This window comes from Thunnus albacares, chromosome 8, assembly GCF_914725855.1.
Source record: "Thunnus albacares chromosome 8, fThuAlb1.1, whole genome shotgun sequence".
In the NCBI taxonomy this organism is placed as follows: Eukaryota; Metazoa; Chordata; class Actinopteri; order Scombriformes; family Scombridae; genus Thunnus; species Thunnus albacares.
This window is the reverse complement of record NC_058113.1, coordinates 34,256,964-34,281,634: the sequence shown is the minus strand read 5'-3', so window position 1 is coordinate 34,281,634 and position 24,671 is coordinate 34,256,964. Positions and strand designations below refer to the sequence as shown.

General features: G+C 41.6%; 1 protein-coding gene across 6 annotated transcripts in view; it reads left to right on the top strand.

Moving 5' to 3' along the window:
* nek11 (NIMA-related kinase 11) overlaps positions 1-23,325 on the top strand; it is an 85,862-nt gene extending 62,537 nt beyond the window's left edge. For all 6 annotated transcript variants that reach the window (XM_044358170.1, XM_044358168.1, XM_044358167.1 and 3 more), the window contains 3 exons: positions 6,099-6,159; positions 16,168-16,342; positions 22,597-23,325. In XM_044358170.1, coding sequence (XP_044214105.1) covers positions 6,099-6,159; positions 16,168-16,342; positions 22,597-22,843 — 483 coding nt within the window. In that variant the 3' untranslated portion in view covers positions 22,844-23,325. The remainder of the gene's footprint in view (positions 1-6,098; positions 6,160-16,167; positions 16,343-22,596) is intronic.
* The last annotated feature ends 1,346 nt before the right edge of the window (positions 23,326-24,671 follow it).

The window sequence follows — 24,671 nt, the reverse complement described above, 5'->3', positions numbered from 1 at the left end:
AGGTTTGACTATTATGAGAAAACTTCATCATAATAACGAGGAACGTATCTCGACATCAGTCTTGTTAAAATGAGATATTGTCTCATTATGAGGATAAAGATGTGAATCATATTTAACAAGGTTGCAGCTCTGTGTGATTATATAATTATAAATGATCCATCTTCAATAGAATCATTTATATAAACTGATCAGTCTGTATGAATGAAAAGCAGAAACTAAACATGTAAATCATCTTGTGTTTGATGCTTCAGAACATAAAAAGGTTCATTTCAACAACAAACTGACCTGCTTTTAACATTCACAAACAACAAGAAATGTCTGTTCTAGCTTCTGCGACTCACTGAATATGCACAATAGTGTTTCTGCCGCTGGCTCCGCCCCCGAGTTCCTGCTCGCCATCAGGACGTCACGGATTTTAAAATTGCTTCTCAGCTCGAGAAAAGTTTTATAAATATATGGATTAAAAACCACTGATACAAAGAGTAATCGCTCTGCTTGTTTGCAGTGTGAGGCGTCCTGTCAACAGTTTTATAAACGTCTCTTTAATAACAGCGGATTTATTCCCTGCAGTACCACGATTGGCCACTGGGAGAAACTGGGAGAAACTGGTGTATCCAGCTCTCTGTAAACATCCATGATGATACCAGAGTTTGTCTTTGTTTTATGAATGAAGCGGAACACAAGCTGAAGCAACCGCGGAGTCTGTGTTCGACCAATCAGTGACGGCCAACCCTGAGAAACTAAAACCTCCCCAACACCAGAAACCTTCTTACACCGGGAACCTTCCTACACCAGGAACCTTCTTACACCAGGAACCTTCTTACACCAGAAACCTTCCTACACCAGAAACCTTCCTACACCAGGAACCTTCTTACACCAGGAACCTTCTTACACCAGGAACCTTCTTACACCAGAAACCTTCCTACACCAGGAACCTTCTTACACCAGAAACCTTCTTACACCAGGAACCTTCTTACAGCAGGAACCTTCTTACACCAGAAACCTTCTTACACCAGGAACCTTTTTACAGCAGGAACCTTCTTACATCAGGAACCTTCTTACACCAGAAACCTTCTTACACCAGGAACCTTTTTACACCAGGAACCTTCTTACACCAGGAACCTTCTTACACCAGAAACCTTCTTACACCAGGAACCTTTTTACACCAGGAACCTTCTTACAGCAGGAACCTTACACCAGGAACCTTCTTACACCAGGAACCTTCTTACACCAGCAATGTTCTTACACCAGGAACCTTACACCAGGAACCTTCTTACACCAGGAACCTTCTTACACCAGAAACCTTCTTACACCAGAAACCTTCCTACACCAGGAACCTTCTTACACCAGGAACCTTCTTACACCAGGAACCTTCTTACACCAGCAATGTTCTTACAGCAGGAACCTTACACCAGGAACCTTCTTACACCAGGAACCTTCTTACACCAGAAACCTTCCTACACCAGGAACCTTCTTACACCAGGAACCTTCTTACATCAGGAACCTTCTTACACCAGAAACCTTCTTACACCAGGAACCTTTTTACACCAGGAACCTTCTTACACCAGGAACCTTCTTACACCAGAAACCTTCTTACACCAGGAACCTTTTTACACCAGGAACCTTCTTACAGCAGGAACCTTCTTACACCAGAAACCTTCTTACACCAGAAACCTTCTTACACCAGGAACCTTTTTACACCAGGAACCTTCTTACAGCAGGAACCTTCTTACACCAGAAACCTTCTTACACCAGAAACCTTCTTACACCAGAACCTTCCTACACCAGAAACCTTCTTACACCAGGAACCTTCTTACACCAGAAACCTTCTTACACCAAAAACCTTCTTACACCAAAAACCTTCTTACACCAGAAACCTTCTTACACCAGGAACCTTACACCAGGAACCTTCTTACACCAGGAACCTTCTTACACCAGCAATGTTCTTACACCAGGAACCTTACACCAGGAACCTTCTTACACCAGAAACCTTCTTACACCAGGAACCTTCTTACAGCAGGAACCTTCTTACAGCAGGAACCTTACACCAGGAACCTTCTTACACCAGGAACCTTACACCAGAAACCTTCTTACACCAGGAACCTTCTTACACCAGGAACCTTACACCAGAAACCTTCTTACACCAGAAACCTTCTTACACCAGAAACCTTCTTACAGCAGGAACCTTCTTACACCAGGAACCTTACACCAGGAACCTTCTTACACCAGGAACCTTACACCAGGAACCTTCTTACACCAGGAACCTTCTTACACCAGGAACCTTTTTACACCAGGAACCTTTTTACACCAGGAACCTTCTTACACCAGAAACCTTCTTACACCAGAAACCTTTTTACACCAGGAACCTTTTTACACCAGGAACCTTCTTACACCAGGAACCTTCTTACACCAGAAACCTTCTTACACCAGGAACCTTCTTACACCAGAAACCTTCTTACACCAGGAACCTTTTTACACCAGGAACCTTCTTACATCAGAAACCTTCTTACACCAGAAACCTTCTTACACCAGAAACCTTCTTACACCAGAAACCTTCTTACACCAGGAACCTTCTTACACCAGAAACCTTACAACAGGAACCTTCTTACAGCAGGAACCTTACACCAGGAACCTTCTTACACCAGGAACCTTCTTACACCAGGAACCTTACAACAGGAACCTTCTTACAGCAGGAACCTTACACCAGGAACCTTCTTACACCAGGAACCTTCTTACACCAGCAATGTTCTTACACCAGGAACCTTACACCAGGAACCTTCTTACACCAGGAACCTTCTTACACCAGCAATGTTCTTACACCAGGAACCTTACACCAGGAACCTTCTTACACCAGAAACCTTCTTACACCAGAAACCTTCTTACAGCAGGAACCTTACACCAGGAACCTTCTTACACCAGCAATGTTCTTACACCAGGAACCTTACACCAGGAACCTTCTTACACCAGAAACCTTCTTACACCAGAAACCTTCTTACAGCAGGAACCTTACACCAGGAACCTTCTTACACCAGGAACCTTCTTACACCAGCAATGTTCTTACACCAGGAACCTTACACCAGGAACCTTCTTACACCAGGAACCTTCTGACACCAGGAACCTTACACCAGGAACCTTCTTACACCAGGAACCTTCTTACACCAGGAACCTTACACCAGAAACCTTCTTACACCAGGAACCTTACACCAGAAACCTTCTTACACCAGGAACCTTCTTACACCAGGAACCTTCCTACACCAGGAACCTTCTTACACCAGGAACCTTCTTACACCAGAAACCTTCTTACACCAGGAACCTTCTTACACCAGGAACCTTCTTACACCAGGAACCTTACACCAGGAACCTTCTTACACCAGGAACCTTCTTACACCAGGAACCTTCTTACACCAGAAACCTTCTTACACCAGGAACCTTACACCAGGAACCTTCTTACACCAGGAACCTTCTTACACCAGAAACCTTCTTACACCAGAAACCTTCTTACACCAGGAACCTTACACCAGGAACCTTCTTACACCAGAAACCTTCTTACACCAGGAACCTTCTTACACCAGAAACCTTCTTACACCAGGAACCTTACACCAGGAACCTTCTTACACCAGAAACCTTCTTACACCAGAAACCTTCTTACAGCAGGAACCTTACACCAGGAACCTTCTTACACCAGCAATGTTCTTACACCAGGAACCTTACACCAGGAACCTTCTTACACCAGAAACCTTCTTACACCAGAAACCTTCTTACAGCAGGAACCTTACACCAGGAACCTTCTTACACCAGGAACCTTCTTACACCAGCAATGTTCTTACACCAGGAACCTTACACCAGGAACCTTCTTACACCAGGAACCTTCTGACACCAGGAACCTTACACCAGGAACCTTCTTACACCAGGAACCTTCTTACACCAGGAACCTTACACCAGAAACCTTCTTACACCAGGAACCTTACACCAGAAACCTTCTTACACCAGGAACCTTCTTACACCAGGAACCTTCCTACACCAGGAACCTTCTTACACCAGGAACCTTCTTACACCAGAAACCTTCTTACACCAGGAACCTTCTTACACCAGGAACCTTCTTACACCAGGAACCTTACACCAGGAACCTTCTTACACCAGGAACCTTCTTACACCAGGAACCTTCTTACACCAGAAACCTTCTTACACCAGGAACCTTACACCAGGAACCTTCTTACACCAGGAACCTTCTTACACCAGAAACCTTCTTACACCAGAAACCTTCTTACACCAGGAACCTTACACCAGGAACCTTCTTACACCAGAAACCTTCTTACACCAGGAACCTTCTTACAGCAGGAACCTTCTTACAGCAGGAACCTTACACCAGGAACCTTCTTACACCAGGAACCTTACACCAGAAACCTTCTTACACCAGGAACCTTCTTACACCAGGAACCTTACACCAGAAACCTTCTTACACCAGAAACCTTCTTACACCAGAAACCTTCTTACAGCAGGAACCTTCTTACACCAGGAACCTTACACCAGGAACCTTCTTACACCAGGAACCTTACACCAGGAACCTTCTGACACCAGGAACCTTACACCAGGAACCTTCTTACACCAGGAACCTTCCTACAGGAGCTACATTCAGTCAAATGCAGGTTTAGTCAGCGAGTTTCCTCAGTTTTCTTCCTGCAGTGAGAACATCCTGTGTGACTCTCTGACCATTTAAACACTCAACTAAGATTATTTGAGTTTTGTCCAAATTTGACAGGAATCACCAGAGTCTGAGGACATGAAGTGTAGCAGCTAACTGTCAGTACAGCAGCTGTCTTTGAGTTTTCTTCAGCGTCTCACCTCCTACTGACCGTCTGTCCTCAGACGTCCACAGACCATCAAATCTTCCACCGTCATGTTCACGGAGTGTGAACCAACTGTCACTCATTGCAGGAAGCAGGAAGTTCATACTGACCAGACGTCTGTTCTCATCTCGTATCAGTCTGTCCGACTCCCACGCTGACGGCATTCACAGTCAGTCTGTGACAGATCTCATGTCAGCGTGGAAGATGTCTGTGATCACAGCTGAGTGAAGGTTTATCAGAGTTCATTCATCAGTAAACACACTGAGCTGCTTTTATTATTAGAACTCAGCTGTAAATGAGTTTTAACATCTCATTTATTCTAAAACTATACTTTCAATGATCTACATTTGCTTTCAATGAAAAAGGCACAAAAAACAGTTTGGATTAACTGACTTATAATTTTATTTCTTACATTTTCTGCCATATTTTTGTGTATGAATAGTGACTGAAAAAATATAGAAAATGAGCAGAATAATCCTTTAAGTGGAGAATGACTCACAAAACAAAAACAAAACAGTGGAATAGTCCTTTAATATTGATGTTGATAATATCTAGAAGTCATTGTCAGTGATGATCTGCAAGTCGTGAAGCCATCTGTTGGTTATATGATATCATATCAACAGAAATGAAAACCATAAATGCTCCTGATTGATTTCCCTCAGATATGACTGTCAGGAGTGTTGATGGTGACAGCAGAGGGGAGGAGGAGGAGGTTAAATGAAAAATAATATTTACTGTTGCTTCAGTGTTTGTGAGGGCTTCCAGCAGCAGCGTGATGCTGGCTGAGGCTCCGTCCCTCAAGACTTTAACATGACAGCTGATGGACGTGAACGTGTCCCGTTACACAACGTTCAGGAGGGTTTCTGAACCGCTGAAAGTCCTTCAGTTTATTTATAGAGAACATTTAATAAACAACAAATGTTGACCAAAGTGCCAATCAAATAAAACACAGAAATAATTATGAGGATAAAAAATAAAATGAATAAAAATGACGGGAACAACGGAGGAAACATCAACATGTTTTTATGCACATTTTCAATTTGCACATTAAAGGACCAGTTCACAATGTTTCAAGTGTCTTAAACCAACAGTCAGTCATCAACTGGGAACACTGGAAACACTGGGAACCTGTCTTATACAAAACCTGAGTGGATGTTTGTGTGACAGACTCTGCAGATTAAAAGATAAATGATGACTTCATTGTTCTTGTAGAGACGTTTCATGTGATGTTTGGCGTCTTTGTGTCCTCAGGTCAGTGACCTGGAGGCCATGATGAAGCACATGCAGAAAGTTCTGGAAGAGGATGTGAGCGGTGAGTCACGGTGTTCGTTGAGCATGAAATGAATCAAATAATCTCTGAGTTTAATGTGAAATTAAAGATTTTGTATCATTTTGTATTATTTTCATTATTTTAAACATGTTAAAGGACGAATAAACAATCATCAGACACCCAAATGATTACTGAAACAGGTTCTGTTTTCTATAATTGATCATATCTTTCCCCAAAAGACTGAAATTTTGGAAGATTTTTACTGGATTTGACTAATTTGGACGATTGAAGCTTCAGAGAACAAGCACAACGTTTATACAGAGCTGCAGCTTTATTATCTATCGCTGATTAATACACAGCTGCAGTGATTAGTTGCTGACTATTAAATTAATTGCCAATTATTTTGATAATTGAGTCATCATTTTGAGTCACTTTTTAAGAAAAAAAGTCTAAATTCTCTGATTGCAGCTTGTTAATGTGAATATTTTCTGGTTTCTTTAGTCTCTATGACAGTAAACTGAAGACAAAACGTCGTCTTTGGGAAACACTGATCCACATTTTTCACCATTTTCAGACATTTTATGGACCAAACAACTGATTAATAGAGAGAATAATAGACAGATGAATTGATGATGAATATAATCGTTATTTTTCTGCCCTTCATGTTTGATTCACTTACACTGAACTCACTTTATGTTAATGATCAGCATGAACAGGAGGAACGATGATGTCAGCTGACTCAAAAATTATCATGTCAACATTTAATTACCAAACAATGCATAAAATAAAATAATATATGAATATACTATAAATATATTGATTTAAATGATGCTCCTGACCGGCAGCCACTACATCTTCAGTTCAGTTCCCATGATGCTTTGTGCTTTCTGAGTAAAGTGACACACACACAGTCATGTTTACATCAATTCAGAGGACATTACATTGACTTACAGTCATTTCCTGGAGACTTACTCAAACCTTAATATAACCCTAAACTAACCTTAACTTTGAACCAAGTCTTCAACCTAAAATTAATCATTTATATTATTATATATATTATATATATATACTACATTTGCTTTTTGTCCCCATAAGGGAGGCGAGTCCCCACAACATGAGGAATACCTGGACCACACACACACACACACACTGACAGTCAGCTGGTAATGATGCTGTTTGTTGACGTTGCTTCAGATCAGATTCAACCTGAATGAAAATGAAACCAAGTGAACGTCAACACACACTGCAATAGTTCAGAGTTTATTCATGAAATGTGCAAATATCTGTGTATATGTGCAGAAAATTATTTTTCCCCTCATGGTGCGACTGCAGCAGGAGAGTTTAGAAACCCCTCTACTTCCTCCTCCTCCTCCTCCTCCTCTTCCTCCTCCTCATCAGTCTTCAGTTCCTGTTGGCCTGGTTCAGTCACAGACTGCTCTGCTGTGGCTTCTGTTTGTTTCGCTCCACTGACCTCAGAACAGTTCACCTGGAAATCAAACTTTGTCCGTTCTCTCCTCCTGTCGAAGGAAACGGTGACTCCTCATCATCCTCTTCCTCCTCCTCCTCCTCCTCCTCCTCCTCCCCCTCCTCCTCCTCATCCTCCTCCTGTTGCTGTACACACATATACACTCACTTTATTAGGAACACTTGTGTATCTAACACCATCCAACACAACAGCTCTGCCATAAATTGTACATTTACTATATTGGAAATATCGTATGTTTTATATATTTTGCTCCCCACATGTATGTTAATGAAGTGGACAAAATATTAGAAACTCACCGCCCACTACAACATGAATAATAAACATTAAGTAGAATTATCACCTCTCTGACAACGTCTACAAAAACTGAACATGTATAAACTTCATACATGTAGAACTTATAGCAGAGCTGCTGTCTTGCTGCATTAGATTGTACAGCTGATCATAATAAAGTGACCAATGAGAATCAAAGCTCCTGAAATGTTTCACCACAGAAACATGAAGCTGGAACTTTGCTCCAGAGACGATTAATCACATTAATCGCATTAGCACTGATATCACATTAATCTGATTAATCTGATTAATTAGATTAATGTGATATCAGTGCTGCTGTCAGGTCACATGACCTCATTAATGTGAGAAATGTACAGCGGGCTGCATGAACCAATCAGAACTCAGACTGTTAACTTAAAGCTGTCCTGATGAAAGTTGAAAAACTGTGATAGAATTTTTTTTTTTTTAAAGTCAAATTTATATATAGAAGTTAAATCTGGAGGAATTGATCTTATTGTCCACTTATTATCATCAGAAACAAGTAGTGAACATCATCAGCTTTTAAGGTGACATGTTGAACTTATTTCCACATCCAGCAGTTACGGAGCAACATTATCATCCATGTGGAGTCGTGTTTCTGTCCAATATTCACTTTCTTTTTACTCTGTTTTTGCTCTCCACCAACTCCTGAGGGAAATATTTGGCTCTTTAGCTGCTAAATGATCAACCCAGTCACCAGAACAAAACGTTGGCATTGAACGTTTCTGCAAACCACAGAAACGTTGAATATATATGTTTCAACATGTGAAATACGTATCATATCAACATTTCCTTCTACCCGTTGAATAATGATGTGTTATGGTGTGACAACGCTGTGGTTAAGGTCTGGTCAGGGTTAGGGGAAAGATCATGGTTTGGGTCAAAATAAAAATAAAAAATAAAATAAAAACGGCCGATGTCTCACTCACCACAAAAACAGCTGCAAATGTCCTGACGTCTTGCTAAAAACACTCGCTGTAGTCAGTTGAAACAGGAAGTGGACATCGGTTTCGGTCTCGAACCCTCTTCTCTGCTGATTTCCAACAAACTTACTAACCGTCCACCTGCTCCTCCTCCTGCTATACAGGAGAGATCAACTCATATAGATCACATGTGAACTACGTCACTTTACAAATGTTGAGATGATACGTATTGTTGACATGTTAATATGCTACGTATTTCACGTGTTGAAAACGTAGATATTCAACGTTTCTGTGGTTTGCAGCAACGTTCAATGCCTACGTTTTATTCTGGCGACCAGGCTGAAATGCTCCACTATGTTCACCAGCTAGTCTACAGCTAACGGTGAGCAGGTAGTGTTCGACGCTATGAGACGCTGAGAGTGAACCAGAACAGTAAAGTTGCTCACTATAAAGGCTCTGGGAAACTTTTACAAATATAAAACCTTCATGGATTAAAAATTCATAACACAAAGAGTAAATATTGAACTTAATTGCAGTCGGAGGCGTCCTGTCGTGTCTTTTATAATGGAGGTCTCTGAGGTCAGTATTTGTGATCAGTAAGGTGTGGTGGGGGTGTTGTGTAGGTCTGGACTCTTCTCTCTACAGCCGGTAATAACAACAGGAAGTTAAAAGAAGGTGAAGAACAGATGTTCCTCACAAGCTGCAGAAGTTTTGTTGACTGAGTCTGAATGTGAGCTCCTTTGTTCTCTTTTCACGTTAAATGATTCTCTGCTAGATTATGTTTGTTTTTGCTAATTCTTATTGATTTGAGGCATGAATATTGAGTTGGTTGTTTATTAGGAACATGTTTATTCTGTTGTTACTCAGATAAAATCATCAGTGTTCATCGTCACCCGTCCACCAGTGTTTTACAGGTATAAAACAGGAACATTAAGAATATAGATCTGGTTCTCTGCAGGTGAGGTTGATGCGTCTGTTTAGAGAATCTGAATGAAGGAAAACTAATTATTCTGTCTGACTTGTTGCAGCTCTGAATAAAAAACATACAGTTGAGTTTAATGGAAACGTTCTATTAAGATGCAAATCAAACCTTCTGAAATGTTTTGGCATCTGAATACAAACATTTAAATTTATTCAGATTGTTCTGTGTCGACTTTATAAATTCTTCAGTTAGATGTGAAAACGCAGACGACAATTAAATGAGTCATAAATAAAAAGTTGATACTTTTCAGACTGAAACATCATAAATATGAACGAACGTGTCTGTTTATTCATGAATTTCACTCATGTTCTATTTATGTACATATTTCTACATGTATGTGCACATGTTGTGTTCATGCGTAATGCCGGTTGCCGTGGTTACAAATCAAATGAAAAAGCCACCAGCTGTCTGATGGTCCGTCAACATGAGAACTCTTTGTTTTCTTCAGTCTGATCTTCAAGAGTTTATTTTCTAGTCCCATTAAAGGTGGATGATGATGATGATGACGATGACGATGATGATGATGATGGCTGTGCAGCATTACGATGAGTTCCCTCCAGTTTGGCTTGAATAGAAGCTTCTTCATAAATATCCAACAAATGTGAAACTTCCTTGTCTCTCCATCGTTCCCAGTCGTCGTTGTTGTTCTCCTCAATGGTTATGTTAATGAGCTGTGAGGTGCTGACACTGAGACCGTGTCCAAACACTTAAACAGACTAAATTCATAAACACATCTTCGTCTCTCCATCCAGACTAAAACAGAGCTTTTCCAAAACATCCTCCAGAGTGGGTAGACGTGAAAACGTCGGCTTGGTGTTTGTTGTGTGTTTGGAGAAAACTGAGCTTTGTAGAAACGCCGTCAGATCACTGATAGAACTGATGGCGGCAGAAACGCAGCGTTTCATTGGATGAAGAAGAAGAAACTGCGAAACTGAGAAGAGTCTAGATGGTAGACTTACCCTAACCCTACACGACACCCCCCTGACCTCTAACCCTAACCCCCCTAACCCCAACCCCAACCACCCCCTCCTCATGCCTAAACCTGACCCCTAACCCTAACCACCCCTCCTCATGCCTAAACCTGACCCCTAACCCTAACCACCCCCTCCTCATGCCTAAACCTGACCCCAACCCCAACCCTAACCACCCCCTCCTTATGCCTAAACCTGACCCCAACCCCAACCCTAACCACCCCCTCCTTATGCCTAAACTTGACCCCTAACCCCAACCCCAACCCTAACCACCCCCTCCTTATGCCTAAACTTGACCCCTAACCCCAACCCTAACCACCCCCTCCTTATGCCTAAACTTGACCCCTAACCCTAACCCTAACCACCCCCTCCTCATGCCTAAACCTGACCCCTAACCCCAATCCTAACCCTAACCACCCCCTCCTCATGCCTAAACCTGACCCCTAACCCTAACCACCGCCTCCTCATGCCTAAACCTGACCCTAACCCCAATCCTAACCCTAACCACCCCCTCCTCATGCCTAAACCTGACCCCTAACCCTAACCACCCCCTCCTCATGCCTAAACCTGACCCTAACCCCAATCCTAACCCTAACCACCCCCTCCTCATGCCTAAACCTGACCCCTAACCCTAACCACCCCCTCCTCATGCCTAAACCTGACCCCAACCCTAACCACCCCTCCTCATGCCTGATATACTTGGCAGAACGGAAACAGTACAGTATACTGTTTCTTCTTCACTGGATTTCTTTCTGTCTTTTGCACATGCCCAGTAGGAGGAGAATGACCCGTTTTTGTGATTTAAAAGACGGAGGTTATTTGCAGAAATGAACTGAGGCTCCTGCTGTGGACTCATGTCGTCCTAGAATTCATCCGGCTTAATGTAGACGTGGTGTGAGGCTGATGTGTGTCATTATCATCCTTGTAGGGGAGTAATAACTCAGCAATGTAGCTGGGCGCTAATGATGTCATCATTAATGTCAAATGCACTAGCATTGATGTCAGCATTATCATTGTGACCAAATGACATGATTTGCTTGGTCTGTTCAGCGGTGGATATGTCGTCGTCCTGAAGGCTCCATTTCCATCTGGTGTTACAGTTTCTCTCTATGACTGAACTATTAACTAAACACCAGACACACTGTTCACCTGTTTTCACTCATGTGCTCGTTTAGAAAGCTGCTGGTATTAAATATCATTAACTCAAGTCATCACAGCTGGAACACAATTAACACACAATTCCCCTGAGAGTCCAAACTGTTCACAGACCAATCAGAAGCTCAGGATAGAGATATAACAGAGGTCAGAGGTCAGTTCACCCACAAAGACCTGAGGCAGAATAAATGTGATTTCTTTCTTTATGTACACAAAAACTGTTTTTTTTATTGGTTTACATTGATAAATACATGGAAATTATTTTATTGTATTCTACTTTCTGTATCAGTTGCATATTTTTACTTCATTTACTCTACATGCACTACAGTACACTGAGGAATTAAAAATGTTGAAACTGTAGCTGTGTCTCAAATCACATACTGCTGTTAGTACACTTTCATTTAGTACACTGTGTACACTATGTACTTACTGGCGTTGTGCGTGAATTTCTACAGGGTAGTGTGTTGTGCACTTACTGGAAATGACAATCGCAAATTAGCATTAGCTAGCGTTAGCATTCACGTTATCATTCACACTACCAAATCATTACAGACTGCTAAATGAACCCAAAAAACATACTGATGGCTTATATCCGACAACAGTATAGTGGTGCTTAGTGCTAAAAAACACACGTATAACTTACATTTGTATAATGCGGTGATGTTCACTGTAGTTACAACATACTTGGCCGCCATTTCCAGTTTGAAAAGTGGTCCATCCCCTTCCGCTACGTAGCCAAGATGGTGACCGTCTAGGGCGAGAAGTGTCCATAGTTGCACACTCAACTTTTTGACCGTTTTGAGTGCACCATCCAGGTTCTCACAGTGCATTTTTCAATACTTCTCAGTGTGAACGCACTTATGCACTCAAAATGTTAAGTGTAAGTACAGAAGTATGTGATTTGAGACACAGCATGTGTCTGTATATTGTGATGTAAAGAGCATCAGCACCATCACTGACTGCAGTATCCGGTTTTTACAGTCGTGTTTTGAACGGATCTCAGCAGTGATCAATGATGGTTTTGTTGTGTTTGTGTATTTGATGTCTGGAGGCAAAGTTTGGTTTGGATGTCAGATTAAATGGTTCTGAGTGGAGAGTTTGTGAAGTTTGTGAAGATGAGTGTGCAGTTATGCATCTGTGTTTAGGGTTTTGGGAAATGGACAGTCATTTCAAGAGATGAGTCTTATCAATTGAGAAAAACTGTAACATGATCTGTATCTGGAGACATTATCTGTATAATGATATCTGATCAATGGATCTTAGCTTATATTCCTGGTATTAAATGTGTTCTTGTCTTCTCAGTTGTGCTCGAACTCTGATCACATCTCAGTATGTAAATGACTCGTGCGGAGCTGGTGGTGTCGTCAACAGACATGTTGTGTCCCAGATCAAAGAAACTGCTGCCATGAACGGAGGTCATTCACGGTTTATGAGGGAAGACTTCCAGCTGCTGCTGCTGCAGCTCGCGTTAGCTGGCAGGAAGAGGCGGAGCTAGGTGACCTTTCAACTTAGTGACGTCACGCTGTACAGATTGTATTTACAGTGCGAGCCTGAACACCTCCAGATGTTGTCTGACTGATCTGATCACAATGTGTTGTGAGTTATTTACTTTATTGTATTGTATATGTATATTTTATTGTTGTTTTATCGTGCTATCGACCCCCCTGAGCTGTGTCCTTAATAAAGAACTGAGTGCATTTACAGCTGAACATTTACATCCAGATACCAGGTGTAAACGAGGTACATGCAGTATGTCCTGATCTTATTCCCGCCTGTCAGAGGATGAACTCTTTAGACTAGCGCCACCGTCAGGACAAACTTTACAGTTTTATCTCCACTGCTGCTGAGACTCACTGCTGACGTCTATGTTTCTACCTGCAGGTCAGATGTTTGTTGCTGGTTGTTTCCTTCTGTGTTTTAATGAAAACTGAAGAAACCTGTTCAGCACATTTTCTTGTCCTCATGGTCAGGTCATTGTTCACGTTAAGCTACGCTGGGATTATTGTTCCCTCAAGGACCCTCGGTAACGGACCACAGCCTCAGCACTGATACACAGCCATTAAATCCTCTGATATTTAGCTTCTTGTAAATGGACAAAAGACCCGGAGCAGCTCAGAGGCCATTATCCTGATTTACTGCCCCGTCGTTAGCTGTTAAACTGCAGCTCAGACTCACTTTGTGCTGCGTTGGTGTTTCAGACTGAAGCCTGAAGAAAACAGCAGCAGCTGTGTTTTTATTCAGCGGATCAGTTTGAACTGAACAGATAAGATTCAGTCTGAATTTGAACGTCTTTAAACTGCAGCATCAGAGATTTACAATGGGTTTCTATTAAAGGCATTATCATCACTATTGTGATTATCACTGCTCTTATTATTAATTAAACGTATTCACCATCATTTTTCATTGTTTGATGTTTATATTGTGAGCGATGTGCAGGCCTCGGTTTGCATATCTAGATGTTTGGTTTGATGATATATTATTGTCATTATGTGTTTTATGTAGTTTCCCCATGTTCCCCTCACATTAAAGCTGAAGCTGGAGCGCTCTGGTGGCCACAGAGACCTTCGTTGCATTTAAAAACTAAGTTTTGTTACAACTAAGAATTACAACCACATTAATCAATAATATCATCTAGAAAAGATACTTGCTGTCACTGCTGACAGTTTGCACTTCAGACATTTGAAATAGTTGAAATCTGACATTGAAGTTTCACTGATAAATGTTGTGATAAATTGTAGTAAAGTTGACTTAAACCTGCAGTGCCGAACTTTTACATATAAATGAACCAAACAAGTTCACACATTACTGATTAAACCTTTCACCACCAGATAAATCTCTCTGTATTTCACAGTAAATACAGAGTTTTTAATCTGGTGTTGGGTTTGACATTCCAGCGCTGGCTGGATGAATCATACTGAGCATGCTCAGTAGACACTTCCACCGGCCGAGCGGCTAACTTCCAGTTAGCTCTGTGCTAACTTGAATGGGGATAAAATGATTTAATTGTGCAGCTGTTCAAATGCTGATAATGAAATGAATCATTGTGTGACGCTCAAAACAATTTAACAGCAGAGTCTATGACGTAAACAAGTGTCAACAGTGTTTCTGTAATTACTCTCACTGCCAGAAGGGGGAGACAGAAGTCCTGCACTGAAGCTTTAAAGTAGTTCTGGATGAAAGCAACTGAAGTGTCGGTTGACGTGCTGTAAGTGGAAGTGCTGAAAGATGAAGTTTCAGTGTGAATGTGAGCAACGAATCAGGTTAACGTACCAGTTGAAGTGTAATCACTGAAAACAGAATAACTTTGAGTTAAAGAACAATAGATGGAAGTGGAACTGAAAGCAGTTGGAAAGACATTTGTTGAAGGAAAAGAAGAGATAAAAAATAGTTTAAATGTCTTTTTGAGGGTGTGAGAAGTGAAAGCAGTTAAATCGTCAGTTGAAGTGGTAAATTCAGTTCAGAAATGTCAGTTGAAGTGTTGGAGACGCTTCAGTTGTCTGCACTTGACTGTCAGATGAAGTGTGAGATCTGGAGATCCGGATGGTTACATGAGGAATAACAGTTAGTGAACTGGTGAAAGCAGTTGAAGTGTCGGTGAGCAGCAGAAACTGTGATCATCGCTGTGAGGTCATCAGCTCATTAACATTCAGAGCTCGTTAACATTCAGAGCTCGTTAACATTCAGAGCTTGTTAACGTTCAGAGCTCGTTAATGTTCAGAGCTCGTTAACGTTCAGAGCTCGTTGCAGCTCCGAGCTTCTCATAATCACTGAGCCTCGTTAAGATTCTGAGCTCATTAAGATTCAAAGATCATTAAGAGTCTCAACCTGTCGAGATTCCAAACATCTTCATCTCACACGTCTCATGTAAGGATGATCCCATCTTGACTTCCTGTCTCCGTCTCCTCTCATGCTCTGAGCTCATATTTCTGTTTTATCAGCAGATTAGAAGATATGTTTGATAACTTTTTGAGAAACCAGAAAACCAGACTCCTGGGAGTCAGCAGAGATGGAGGAATAATGTGAGTTTATACTCTGGCAGCAGCAGCAGATATCCTGCCATTATAATCCCATTAGATCACCTCCATCGACTCCACTGACTCTCCACTCTGTTTATTAACGGAAGCAGAGAGGAGAGAATATAGAGCAGAGTGTTAATGGAATATGATCATTAACTCAGTTTCATTCAGGTGTGTCTTTATTCTCTTGTTCCTGTCTGTAATCCAGGAGACCCACCGGAGCCTGAGACCCCTCAGACCCCTCAGACCCCTCAGACCCCTCAGAGCCCTCAGACCCCTCAGAGCCCTCAGAGCCCTCAGAGCCCTCAGACCCCTCAGAGCCCTCAGGGGCCCCCGATGATCAACAGCGGCCTGCTGGAGACCAGAATCCACCGTCTGAGAGAGTGAGTCATCGATAACATGCTAGCAAACTGTAGTTAATGTATTTGCCACCAGGTGAATGGTAATTGGACTGTACTTGCTCCAGCGCCTTTCTAGTCTTCTGACCACTCAAAGCACTTTTACACTACAGATCACATTCACCCATTCACACACATTCATACACATTCATACGCTGAGCGGCTACTAACAAGGTCCCAACCTGCCCGTCAGAGGAAGTAGTAGTGTAGTAGTGTATCCTACCTCTGTGAAACTAAAGTCGGGACTGAAAAGGAGAAGCTTCGCCACGTCTTGACATCTTGACTTCACCAAAGTCATGATGTCACTTCCTGTTTTTCTTTGTCTTATTGTCATATTCTCAGACCTTTCGGCTCCTCTACAGCAGCTGCTCTCACATATTTAAACTTTTGTTGTGCCTACAGATTAGACAGATACATGTTGCTGTTCCACAGTCTCGAGAAATTCACCATAACAATAAGAACATCTCTTAAATATTATTATTAATATTATAGCCTCCACTGTTTATTTGAAATGTCCTCAATAAAAAAATAAGATCCGACTTCACAGAAATAGTTTCCTCCTGTTGTTATGAAGTAGAGATTCATTATGATTGTGTTCATATAGTCTGATCTCACTGAGCAGCTCAAGTCTTCATTAAACATCTCCCAGCAGGTCAGGACTCCTCTGGAGCTCCTGGATACAGAGTCAGGAGTGATTCTTGACTCTTGGTCCTAAAATCTGAATCAAAAACACGTCACCTCGAGGAGTTTTTGTCCAGTTAGGAGTGACTTCCTGTTCTGTCTCCGCTGACTCGTCTCTGGACTATATTTGACTATATTTGACTATATTTTTATTAAACACGACTGTAAAAATGACCCGAAGTTCGACTTTGATTCTGACTTTGCACATCGTCGAGTTTTGTCTTTCTGGTTTCGAGGTCTCAGCTCAGATTTAAGCTCCGTGTCTCTGTGAGCGTCTGTGAAAGTTTAATTTAAAATAATCCAATTATTCCAGAGAAGAGATCCTCCCCGGAGCCGCGGCCTATCGCTGTGGATCCGAGTGTGATATGAAGCAGATTCAGTTTGTTTGTGCAGATTAAAATGAAAATAAACACCCAGCGAGCAGAAACAAAGAATCTTCCCTCCAAAAAAAACAACAATAGAGAACAAATATTTGGACAAACAGGAATTAAATGTAAAGTCACAGCATGATGGAATACAGTAGAAACTGATTAAAACCTAAATCCATCAAACAGTTTATTTCTCTCATTTATTCACTCCCTCGCTCACCGGCTCATTAGCTCTCACCTGCTGTTACAGGTGTGCCAGAGTTTAACTAATGAATGAACACACACACACACACACACACACACACACACACACACACACACACACACACACACACACACACACACAGAGAACACACATAACTCACATTATAAACTGCAGATGGATCCACAGATCATCATCCTGCAGCAAAACACATAAAAACACCAAACCGACTGCTGTGGATTCATCCACCGCTGAAAAATAATCCCCAACAAACACACTGTTTCCTCCTGTTAAAACTACAGCAACCAGCTGTTTGAGGAAATTAAACTATATATTTGTGAGCTGTTTTTAAAGATTTACATCTTCAAAAGGAAGAGACACTGAGAGACACAGAGAAGAGAAGGAGGAAAATGTTGTTTTGAGTCTTTTAATGAGACTTTTAACATTAAAGGACACATATTCTGCACATTTCCAGCTCTATATTTATATTCTGGGGCTTTACTGGAATATCTTTGCATGATTTCCAGTTAAAAACTCCTTATTTATCTTCTACTGGTCCTTTATGCAGCCCCTCAGTTCAGCCTCTGTCTGAAACAGGCCGTTTTAGCTCCTGTCTCTTTAAGGCCCCGCCTCCTGATGAGCCCACTCTGTTCTGATTGGTCAGCTTTCAGGAAGCTTCCTCCGGCTCAGGAGGCTACGTAAACAAACTATAGTAGCAGGATTTCACTTCTTCTTCTCCTTCTTTACTCCAAATGTCAACTTCTCAAATCCATCCGTACATGTTGGAGCTGAACAACACATGGAAACACCTTAGCAACCGCCTTAGCAACCACCTTAGCAACAAAACCTACAGAACAGACGGCTATTTGTGAGCATGTGAGAACCATCTGATGTCATCACGAGGAGGAAGTAGAGGTTAAAGCCCTGGGCTTTGACTTGCAGGCAGCATTCCTACATACATTCACCTCCAGTCACCTCATGTTTAACATCAGAACAGGAAAATAAATAACAGAAAACCACAAAAAGTAAAAATGTTCCCTTTAAGAAGAATATAAACTAACACCAGACTGATGCTTTAAAAGTTGTATTTTGGTGACCTGAGCAGGATGCGACTGTCTCACAGATGTATAACTGATTAAAATATAAGGATGATGTAACAATATTCAATCTGTAGAAAGATCATAATGAGTATAACGAGCTACGCTGTGGATTTAACAGGATTTCATAAACACAGCTGAGCATCTGCAGAGAGCAGCTTATAGAAACAAAACATCTCCAGAACAAACCAATCAATCAACAAATGACCAAAACTAAGATTTGACCTGCAGTCTATTATGAAGCAATAATAACACTAAACCTAGTTCTTTAATAGAGAGGGAGGCAGGACGCAGTGGGCTTCCTGTTGATGAAACGTGCTGCTGTTAATGTCGGTGTGTTCAGTACTTTCATGCCAAAAACAGCAGAAACTCAACACACATGGAAATGACCAAGAAACAGAAAAGATGAACTTGTTATTGACTATATTTTGGTGACACAGTAACTGTCCTCAGGTCTGTTGTTGTGTCTCTGATGTGTTTTCTTGGTCTTCGTTAGGATCAGCAGCAGCCGTCTGGATGAGTGGAAGTTATTTTGTTAGAGAACCTGAGAGGAGACAGTTAAAGTTTCTCTAATCATGCGCAGACATGAATCCTTTGATTCTTGTTGTTTGAAGATGACATTTTACAGACTTTATTGATTTGAAGTGGCTGTTAAAGTTGAACTCTGAGACTGAAATTACACCGATACTCCAGCCTGCTTTAATGTTTCTCAGAGAGGAGATGAGTGCTGACTTTCAACCCTTTGTCTTTTTTTTTTTCACAAAAGAAAATTAAAGTTTTTTTTTCTGTTTAGCTGAAAGTTCAGACACATGCAGTCATTGATTCGTTCAGTCCCTCAGCAGCGTTCACACCACACAGTGACATTTGCTCGTCTACGTGAAGCCGACGTGTTCCGGCGGTCTGGTGACGTAGCGACTGATCTCAGGAGATGATTGGTGAGCTAACCGCTAACTTCACCACTGCACATCGTTTCATTCAATAAAAAGTTACTGAGAAGTTATTGAAGTCACCATTTCCTGTCAGAGTCTGCTCTCCCCCTCACCTGTTGCTGTGGGAATCATTCAGTCTCACTCTCTGCTCTGCAACACCCCTCATTAGTTCAACCACCTTCACCTGGCGCTCCCACCTGCTCATCATCTGCAATCAAGCCAGTATATAAGCTGCCTCGGCCCACTCCCTCCTTGTCAGATTGTCTATGCTAAGTCATCTCGCCTTCATCACTGGACTGACTTCCTGGTTTCTGATCAGCTTGTCTTCGACCATCGCTCCTCGTCTCTGCCCCGGTAAACCCACCAGCCTTCTGTCCCTGACTCTGAGTTCTGCCTGCCTGTTCCCTGGTCTTTGTCCGCTGTGGGAGTGGAAGATCGGGGTTCAATTTCCGGTGGAGTCATACTCATTAGAACTGTGTTTCTCCGACCGTGCTGATATTGCCTTGACATTGTGTGGAAATAAAGACTGCAAAATTTATACCAGTGTCATTTGTTCTGCTATTGGGTCCATCCTATACCCGTTACAATTTCCACTGAAGACATTTTGACTTGCCAGATGCAGGTCACACCCGACACTTTTGGTACTTTCATCCGGCCCACATGCCGCGTGGAATGACCGTATTTGGGCGGTTTGCTCCTGTTTCCTGCAAGCTGCATGTCAACCAGGAACAAACCAGATAAACCAGAACTGGCCCACATCCAGAATACACAGACCTGAGAGCTCCACATTTGATTTGGGATATTTGGGCCATGTTTGCTATTTTACATGTGGACCGTTTCGGGCCAGAAGAAGACAAGCGGTGCTGCATCACTGCCTGAAGTGGTCCACTTCCATATGCTATCTGGGTTGTTGTTGACAGGCGTAAATAATAACACTAACGATGGCTTCATTTCATTAAGTGTCCCAGTAAGCAGCGTGTCAACTCCAGAGCCTCTAACTGGTTGCTTTTCCTGCTTTGACAAGTCAAAATGTCTGCTGTGAAAATGATGAATATAAATAAATAAATATAAATCTCTTCAAGCTAACAAACGTAGCCGTGGTCGGTTAGCAGACTCGTTAGCTTAGCTCGGTCGCTAACAGGACAATAACACAGTCACACAGTTTATTCATCAGATGTATTTATACCATCGACCATCGATCAGCAAGGGAAATCTGGGCGTCGTTTGCATAATTTCAACAGTTAATTTGATTATTTTACATAATCTGCTTTAATTGAAGCATGTAAGTGTTAATTAAAAGACGCCCGAGGTTTGAGCCTTGAGGAACTCCATGCGTCACGTACGGTGACGGCGTGACGTCTGTCGCTCCTTCGTGAACTTCAAAAGCAAAAGCTCATCTACATACAAACATATCAATCTAACTCTTTATGGTTATTTTATTCACTTTTTCCATTCAGCTCTTCTGATTCTACTATAATCAACCTACTGCTCTCCTCTGATTGGTCAGATGGCATGGGTTAATAAAAAAGGAGAAAACCCGGTGCTCTCCACTTCAAGTAGGGTGAGCTCGTCACCATGGCAACAGCATCCGACACACACACACACACACACACACACACACACACACACACAGCTACTCTCTGTGGGAATTAAAGGCTGTCAGCTCGCACTGAGCTGCTCATAAAACACAGAGGAGGAAACCATAAAAACCAGCTCAGTGTTTGTGAGTCTCTGGTTTTTCTCTGGATGTGATTCTTTGTTCTCAGGTGTCCAGCGGCCTGTTCACAAACGTAGCAGTAGTTTCACTGCGGTGTGGGAGTCGCACCATACAAGTTATTAACAACATGTGCACCTTCACTGAGCAGGTTCATTCATTATCAAAGTGGAAGTTTGACTCTAGTTAGATGTTCAGATTGATTCCTCTGCTGTAAATATGAAGATTAGTTTAGCATAAAGACAGCTAAGCTAACCGTTTCCCCCGTTACCTCTAAAGCTCACTGATCAACACGTTATATCTGGTTTATGTGTCGGACTGATGCTTGTGTGACAGACAGGAAACCAGCAGAGACTTCAGGAAGTTATCGGAGAGAAACCGTCTGAGAAACACTCCAGAAATAATGTTGATGCAGAAACATTTGAGACGCTGAAATGTTGATGTGTCTAAACATCATTTTTTTTCTCTCTTTGTGTGAAGTTTGGTGGCAGTTTGTTCACTGAAGCTGCAGCTCAGACATTAATCCTCCTGATGTTGCTCACGGTTTGTTCTGCAGAGAGAGTTTGTGAGAAGAAAATGAGGAATTCTGAAAAAAAAAAAATCAATAAATCATCAGCTTTTGTTCTGATGGTGTGAATAGAGAAGGTTTGATTTATGATCCCACAGACTCATTTTCTCTTCTTGAGAAGTTTAATTTGTTCAGAGCTTTTAATGCAACAGTCTCAGTAAACTTCAGATGAGAATATTAGTCTTTGAACAGTTGAAAGCATTTACAACAACAACAAATAAAAGATGATCACAGTGATGTTAGCCGAGCAGAGAGCTGCTGTCTGTCACACTGAGAGAGAAGAAGAAGAAGAAAAAAACCACCTGGATCACCTGCTGACAGGAGCTGAAACACAGAGTCAAACACCTGTGACGGACGAAGATAAACAGGAAGGAAGTCAACCGTCCTGAACTCGGCGCTGTCAGTCAGAGGAGGAAGAAGAAGAAGAAGAATATGAGGAGGAAGAGATAGAGGACGATATTCAGCAGGTTAAAGGTCAAAGCTGCTGAATATTTGAAACAGTCGTGTTTACCACAGAGACACAAAACACACAAACCTGCACTTCTATCTTCATGATCGCCATGTTTATGATATTCATAGTCAGGAAATTATTTGGAAACATTTAAACAGTTTTTTCAGCTGGTAGTTTAACTACAGTGAAGGCAGATCAGTGTTTGAATGATGATGTTTGTCCTCTGCAGGTCTGTCTGTCGTCGGCTGGGTTCAGACGTCTTCCAAAAGCTTTATGAGAACCTGAAGGAGGCCAGGAGGCTGCAGCAGGACAGGGGGGACAGGGAGGACTGGGAGGACAGGGAGGACGACGACAAAGAGGCTGCGAGCCGTCTGGTGGACGAACCTGAAGACGGTTTCCAGGTGGACCAGCTGCTGTTCTATGAAGAAGAGCTGCAGAGAGTGAGACAGCTGCAGGACGACAGACCACCTATCTGACTGACTGACTGTATGTTTGTATATTTATGTCTGTCTGTCTCCACCAGACTCTATGTTCTGTCTTTTTCTCCTCCTTTTATCGTAAATGTTCTTATTGTAATAAAACAGAATGTGACAAAGTCTTACGAGTGAAGTGCGAGACGTCCACGAGCTCCGAGTGTCTGAACAGAATCATAAAACATCTTCATCAAGCTTTAGTTGCTACGAATCGATGCTGTAAGAAAACAAATTAAATCAATTGTCAGTGAACATTTTTCCTCAGTTAAAAGTCTGTAAATGACTGAGATATAAACATTATTTCATGTACTGAAGAGTAATATTATATATATATATATTATTGTTACTTTACAGGTAAACTGTAATCTGTAATATCAGCTAAAACTATAATAAATGGTAATAATTATTGTCTTTGTGTGTATTTGAATTATTACGTACGTGTATTTCAGTAGATAGACGCCGTGCTAGCGTCTCCGTGAGGCTGTTTAGACACAGCTGTGTATTGAGCTAAAGGCTAACAGCATGCTAACATGTTCACAGTGATAATGCTAGCATACTGATGTTTAGCAGGTATAATGTTTACCTTGTTCTCTGTGTTGGTTTAACATGTTAGCATGCTAACATGTTCACAGTGATAATGCTAGCATACTGATGTTTAGCAGGTATAATGTTTACCTTGTTCCCTGTGTCGGTTTAACATGTTAGCATGCTAACATGTTCACAGTGATAATGCTAGCATACTGATGTTTAGCAGGTATAATGTTTACCTTGCTCCCTGTGTGGGTTTAACATGTTAGCATGCTAACATGTTCACAGTGATAATGCTAGCATACTGATGTTTAGCAGGTATAATGTTTACCTTGCTCCCTGTGTTGGTTTAACATGTTAGCATGCTAACATGTTCACAGTGATAATGCTAGCATACTGATGTTTAGCAGGTATAATGTTTACCTTGCTCCCTGTGTTGGTTTAACATGTTAGCCTGCTAACATTTACTAATTGGCACTAAACACTAGTGATGTGCAGAGAGCCCAGTATCTGTGACGTTAGCAGGATTCATCCTCTGGGAGCCACAAACGTCTGCACCAAACATTTGATCTATTAGATGTTGAGATATTTTAGTCTGATCCACAGAGCTGCTGTGTTCTTAAGCAAGTTTTTCATTTCATTTGTTTTAAGCACTGAATTCACTGAAGGCTGAAATAAAAAGTGAAGCTCTGAAGTTACTATTTTTACTCTTGATGTTATTCAGCTTCTTCTGCCACAGTTCCAGTTTTTAGATATGAAGCCATGAAGCAGAACGTCTCAGCTTTGGTTCCCGACAGCGTGATGAAGCTTCCTGCTGAGTTCACTTTAGTGACAGGTGACACACACACACACACACACACACACACGTTTGTGTCACAATCAGCTTTTATGGCATCGGGATGATCTGACGTTCCAGATGAATCTTGTTGTTTGCTGTGAAACCTTCAGTCAGTTTGTGTGATAATCTGATCAGCTGACAGAAAACATCTTCTGTTGTTTTTGTCTCTCAGTTGGATTTAAAGTCTGTCGGCTGTTTCATCCTGATTAAAGTCTTTAACGATCTCAAACTATTTGTGTGTAATTTGAATTCCTCCTGATCGACATCAGCTGTGTTTACAGTTGATTGAACTTTATGAGATTTTAATAATCACACATTAACTTGTCAGTTTTGTTTCTCGACCTCATCAGATAAAGTCAGACGCTGCTTTACAAAACTATTTGTCTCTTTGTTGTTTCATCATAAAAACTTATTTTTCCTGTTTTGATGTTTGGAGATGGATGGATTTCCATCAACTAGAGACAT